This window comes from Penaeus vannamei, chromosome 37 (assembly GCF_042767895.1).
Source record: "Penaeus vannamei isolate JL-2024 chromosome 37, ASM4276789v1, whole genome shotgun sequence".
NCBI lineage: Eukaryota > Metazoa > Arthropoda > Malacostraca > Decapoda > Penaeidae > Penaeus > Penaeus vannamei.
This window is the reverse complement of record NC_091585.1, coordinates 7,436,394-7,442,684: the sequence shown is the minus strand read 5'-3', so window position 1 is coordinate 7,442,684 and position 6,291 is coordinate 7,436,394. Positions and strand designations below refer to the sequence as shown.

Below are 6,291 nucleotides of genomic sequence, written 5' to 3'. Positions count from 1 at the left end.
TATATCCGACATGGCATCAAAGATCTAACTGCAGTATGATTGCCTTGCAATGTAATGAGACGAACATCGCCAGAAGATCGCCGCAGGCCAAAGGACCATGACTCGTTAGTGCAAATATTAAGCTGCCCATGATGAAGTAAAAAAGGGCCCCGCTTGTCAGGATGCTATGGAAAACCGCCTGCCTAAACATCCTTAGATCGGTTAAACTCCAGGAGTTCCCCAACACAGGAATAAGCCGCCCTAAGATGAAAGACCACCCCCTGCTCAGACGCCCGTAGACCCAGACGCAGGTTATGAGGACGTCTGTACGAGCCGCAGCCAAGAAGGACCTGGACGAATTTGCTAGGACGTGTTGACGAATACGCCGTCAAGTACCTTCGAGTATGTGAGGCCGTCGAAGACAGAGAAATTGACCAAGGACCAAGATGGAGAGGCTGACACTGAGGTGCAACACGAGTACGACCGGGAACAAGAATGCGACAAGATGACCTGCAGATTGGGTCTGAGGATGTCATCTTCGATGATGCCTCGAGGACGAGGCATGAGTCTGCCCTCAGCAGGGTGGGTCTCGCTCACTCTCACTTATTTGCCCGCCTGCTGATCGGACGATCACCGCTCGGCCAAGAGTCGTATCATGTTTATTTTTGTGTGCCTTACTCTTACCAATAAAAAGGACAGCCACATCGGTGTATCACTACTATTTATCCATATATATGTTCCACACCTCTTACAGTGACCTCTTACACACACACACACACACACACATACATTTATACAGAGAGAAAGAGACATGTCTATTCATATCTGTGTCCCCATGCATGTCTCTTACTCAGTACCTTTATCTCATTTTTTTTTGGGGGGGGGGTTAATATATAGATGAATAAATAGTTCTTTTTCAAAAACATCAATGACATTTCAATACAACTCCAGTAAGATATAATACAAATTTGTTATAATCTAGTAGAGCATTTTTTACTCCTTATTCATCAGAAAGTTCATCCATTGCTAACAATACGATTTTATAATTAAGTTATTGAGAGGTGTGCATGTATATTGCTAACCTTTGTTACTGAATATATATTATGATTTGTTGCTATAGAGAAAAACAGACATACTGATGGAAGTTACATATTCTCATTAAAATTTTGTACTTGAAGATTTACATCAAGTATTTCCGTGGCTTCCATACATTGGCAAAGTCTAATCCCTATTTACATTAGTCACATTGCTTTTCTCTGGCACTATGTCTCCTAAATATAATGCTGTTGCACATTAATTAATTTCCACAAAGCAAAGTGACATTTACACACTCCTGACGGTAATTATGAGGCTGATATGAGCAGTGGGTCACTACAATAAGCGTTGCGAGTGGTTTAAGGCTCCCACATATATAAGTAGAGATGTGTTTAAGACCTCTGAAGTGTTTTGAAAATACGCTCGTTGCTAGAAACGAGAGTAGCTTCCTTTCTGATGTAAACCCTGGTTCGCACAAACACTCACATGCAATATCAAGCCTCCTTTGCAACACAGGTAGCCCTTTTTCTGCAGATGTATTTTTTTTATTTTCCCATATTCCATAGTCTATATTTGTCAGTTATATTGTAATAAGATTATGATTGACTGTATTTGTTTAGCAGATTCATTTGTCTCTGAAGGTAAATATCCCTGTGCAATAGCAGCAACAGCAAGTATTTTTTATACTTTAACATTATTCAATTTTCAGTAACACGCTTCTGGTAGATAGGATTAGGCCCATTTAAAAAGGGGTTTCTCATCAACGCCCACATCCAAAAATCGCCGCTGCATCGATTCTATTTATTTCCAAAATATTCGACGGAAATGCGCGAAAAGAGCCCACTGTTCATAAACTGCCTTTGCGTTCACTCATGCGTGCGTTGCGCGGGCGACTTGACAAAACATTTCACGAAGCATTGTGTAGCAAACAGGGCAAGAGTTGGAAGGAGTTTGCTTCACCTCGCCTTTGTAAACAACCAAAATTGACTACCACTGAAAGCCTTAAAAGTATATCTATCCGAACTACAACACGTTTCAATTTACCTTTCTATGTTGGTCACTAAAGTCGAAAATATTTTTCTGTGGCATCAGTGTGCAAATCTTGAGGAATTGCCAATCAATACCATTATTTTCATTAAAAAATACATTCTTGTACATGCAGAGTTTTCCATTTTATCGGTATTGCACACACACGGTGACTGAAATCTTTGAAATGGGAAACTGTATCTGAAATTTCTGGACTGAATTATTTGAAGAAATGGAATATGGTGATGGAAAAGGTTACAAAGAAAGAGATTTGTTTAAAAAAAAAAGGGTATGTACAATAGATGAGTATCGTGTCCATTGTGCTGGTAAGAATCTTAGTTGAGAAAATGTTTTGTAATAAATATCTGACAGACCAATGATTATCATGCATGTGTGGATAACAATGTTAAAAATTATGTGCTTTTGATATCAGGATTATGTGTATTTATGCAAGATTTAAAATAACCTTCCATACACGAGTCAAGTGGTGATCTACGATATAAGTAAAAGATTTTTTATATGAATTAAATTATTTGAAATGCTAAGAGATTGAGATTTGATAGCGAAATCTAAATTTACAATAATACGAATTATCAAGAGAAATGCGTGCATTTAAAATGATAATACATTTTGGATATTAATGCAGTGATTAATGAAAGAAGTCTTAGTACTTATGTACTAATTAGTACAAAAGTATTTGAAGTATTTATGAATGTTATACTTTATGTTATGTATTGTTTAAAATTGTAAGGCTATGTCTTCTTTATGTAATCTTACAAGTTGAATTTTACCCAATAAAGGTATGATAATCATCGTGTTTTTTGCATCCTTCAAGTGACTCGTGCAACAACCTCTTAGTGCTACCTGGTTTATTCTCTGTCCAAATTATGTATTTGTTGCCAATCTGCCACGACGGGTGACATTTAAAACAAAAACAAGGACGATGATGCTAGATCCACTACCGCTCAGATTCCCCAGTGCCAATAAGAAGAATTGACCCCAAGAGTACATTCGGAAAGTGAAACTGAAGGGATGGAATTTGTACTGGACAGGTTGTCCTGTACACCTTGTGGCACCTGGCCCCTGTCCTGTATTTTTTGTTTCAGGGGGTTGGTAACCCAATTTGCAGTTCATTATTTGTTTGAACTACCGGTTTCCCTCAGATAACCATTAAGAATCAAATAATGAAACTACCACAACAGCCTTCTCCAAAGGCAATTTCCAGTACGTATCTTCGACAGTATCGCAATGTGTTCGGGAACTATTAAAAACTTCTACCAACTTCTTGTACATCACAAATATTCTTAGATGACCAGCTTTGCTCTGTTCTGCGATTTTGCATTACTACTGAACAAATTTAATGTGGTAAATTGAACATGAATATGTTACATGTCCAGTAACGTGGGGATATCTTCTTTCGCAAATGAATGCCGTGACCTGGTCTCCCCCGCTCACCCCGCTTTGGCTGCTAGTGGAGATTAGGCGAGTTCCCCCTTCTAGACAGCAGAAGCACCTTGCTTAGCACCATCTGGGGCAACCCTGTTTTTTTCGTATTTTTATGGTTTATTTATTTTATCTTTATTTTAATGGCCTAAGTTTTATTTTTTATTAATTAGTAAATAACCTTGTCTTTTATTTCCATTCGGCTTGTCCGATGAGCAGTGTGTGGTTCCCGGGGCGCCGGCCTCCTCGACGTTTCTTTTGTCTATGAGAGAGAGGCATATTTTCATTCTTTGCAAGAGGCCAGTTAGGATGTAATATAAGAATTGTACATTTTGAGAATAGACATACTGAGGGATTCTCAGGTTTTCCATTTGAACTTTTTTGGTTTCGCTTTATCCTTGGTTTTATTTCATATACTTTTTATTTTCTATTATTTTCTTTTATTTGGTTTTAAAGAAGTATGGTCATGTTTTAAAACAAAAGAAATAAGATAGATAGAATGGAAAAAATGATAACAGGAAAGAATGAAAAACGTAATTATAATTACGATCAACTATTAAAGATAATTTTCAATCAAAGTAATTTAAGTCTTGTCTCATGGCTGCCTGTCTCATGCCGGCTAGCGCCATGCTGTAATACACGCCTGCTACCACTTTTAATAAAACAGCTCCCCTGTTTGAAAGTTATACTCTGCAAGGCCCGCGTTGCTGTATGCCAAAGTATCACAACTGGAATACACTACACTAGAGCTTAAAGCACGGTTCAACTGGCATGCATATATATATATATATATATATATATATATATATATATATATATATATATATATATATATATATATATATATATACACACACACACACACACACACTTGCTTACTTGCTTATAGAACTCCGTCGCAGACGACGACGATGACCTCACTCCGTATGTTGATTGGTGACAGGTGATTAGAGATGATAAGATGATTGCAATTAGGATGGTTTATTTGTTATGGTTGATGGACTTTTTGATGACTAGTTAGTCCAATCCTGGACTTGCAGATGCGACCACACGCATTGCAGGGGAAGTTACCTCCTGCATTTTGTAGAGCATGGCGACGAAGGCGTCGCTGTTCTGCAGACCCATTGAAGTCGGTGGTGAGCCGTTCACGTCCTGTACGGCACATCTTTTGCCAACCTTGTCTGTTGGAGGCCAGGACTTCCAAATGTAAGGGATTGAAGGCACATTTTTTGAGAGTTGTTTTCATATGGTCTTTGAATCGTTTTTTTCGGTCCTCCGGCCCTTCGACTTCCTACAGCAAGTTCACTATAGAGGATTTTACGGGGGAGTCTGTTTGCAGGCATTCCGATGGTGTGACCCAGCCATCAATTTGATCGATGCAAGCCCTGTTGCAAATTTCAGTATGTGGGACTTTATGCCACGACTTAACACCTAGTATTCGTTGAAGGCTGGGGGTATGGAATGCCTCTAATTTGTTTAGGTGACGTCTATACAACACCCATGACTCATTTCCTTACAGGAGTATGGATAGGCATACAGCTTTATACACAGAGACCTTGGTTTTAATGGTGAGGTTTCTATTTATGAAGACTTTGTGAGATAGCCTACCAAAAGATGCTGAAGCCAGACCAATACGCCGTTGCACTTCACTTGAGAGATCCTTTGTGTTACTTAATACAGATTCCAAATACGTAAACTCATCTACATTGTTTAGAGGTTGTTGGTTGATAAAGAGGGCAGGGATAGGAGGTTGACACATGTTGAGGACTTCAGTTTTACCAGTATTGATGGCTAGACCTGAGCGTGAGTATGCTTCAGCTACAGCATTAATTGTATGTTGGAGCCCATCCGGGGAAGAGCTGACGAAGACTGTGTCAAAAGCATACTGCAGTTTGTGAATTGCTTCCACAGTGACAAGTGTCTTGGCTTGTAATCGCCGTAGGTTGAACAGGTTGCCATCTAGCCGGTAAGATATTTGAACACCGTCTGCAGGATTTATGTTCTGCTTGGCAATTCTCAAAAGATTGAATATGCTGGGCGCAATGACACATCCCTGTTTTATGCCAGTACCCTCAAGGAAAGGATCTGACTTAAAGCCACCACTTGACACTCTAACCATTGAACCATCATGGAATGATTTAAGTACTGCCAGGAAAGTGGGGGGGGGGGCAACCAAATTTTCTTAGTATTTCCCAGAGCAGGGTTCTGTTGAGAGTGTCGAATGCTTTGGCTAGGTCAACGAAGACCATGAAGAGATCTTGCTGTTGTTCAATGGCCTTTTCCTGGAATTGTCTAGCAATAAACACCATATCTACAGTGCTTCGTTCTTTTCTGAAGCCACTCTGCGATTCCGGCAGGACTTCCTCAGTAATGTGGGCAAGAAGCCTGAAGAGGTGTATCCTGGTAAGCACCTTGCCTGAGGTCGCAAGAAGGGAGATGCCTCTGCTATTTCCGCACACAGCCCTGTCTCCTTTCTTTTTGAAGATGCTCACGATGTCTGCATCTTTCCATTTTTGTGGACAGCAACTGGAGGCCCAGACTTTCTGGAAGATGTCATGCAGACAGTCTAGGATGGCATTTCCTCCATGCTTCAGGATTTCAGCAGGGATGCCATCAGGACCAGCAGCCTTGTTTTGTAGGCTGGTTTCTGCCATATGCACTTCTTGGCGTGTGGGCATGTTATCCAGTTCTGGAATTGTGGGGAATTCAGGAAGATTTTCAAAGACAGTGGGGTCAGAGGGGTTGCTTCTGTTTAGAAGGTGTTGGTAGTGCTCGGCCCAATGGTCCAGTATTTATTTTTTATCGGTG

At 40.1% G+C, this 6,291-nt stretch overlaps 1 protein-coding gene across 1 annotated transcript; it reads right to left on the bottom strand.

The window, feature by feature from the left end:
• Window positions 1-4,500: 4,500 nt before the first annotated feature.
• Window positions 4,501-5,602, bottom strand: LOC138859626 (uncharacterized). The gene is made up of 3 exons (XM_070115417.1): window positions 5,092-5,602; window positions 4,805-4,995; window positions 4,501-4,680 (listed from the first exon to the last, which is right to left on the bottom strand). The coding sequence occupies exons 1-3, from the start codon at window positions 5,600-5,602 to the stop codon at window positions 4,501-4,503; spliced, it is 882 nt and encodes a 293-aa protein (XP_069971518.1).
• Between the last annotated feature and the right edge of the window lie 689 nt (window positions 5,603-6,291).

Coding starts and splice junctions, on each gene's coding strand:
- LOC138859626 (XM_070115417.1), bottom strand. CDS start 5,602: ATGGTTAGAGTGTCAAGTGGTGGCTTTAAGTCAGATCCTTTCCTTGAG. Junction 4,996..5,091: donor TCTGGCTTCAGCATCTTTTG/GTAGGCTATCTC, acceptor TACTCCTGTAAG/GAAATGAGTCATGGGTGTTG. Junction 4,681..4,804: donor GCCTGCAAACAGACTCCCCC/GTAAAATCCTCT, acceptor TACATTTGGAAG/TCCTGGCCTCCAACAGACAA.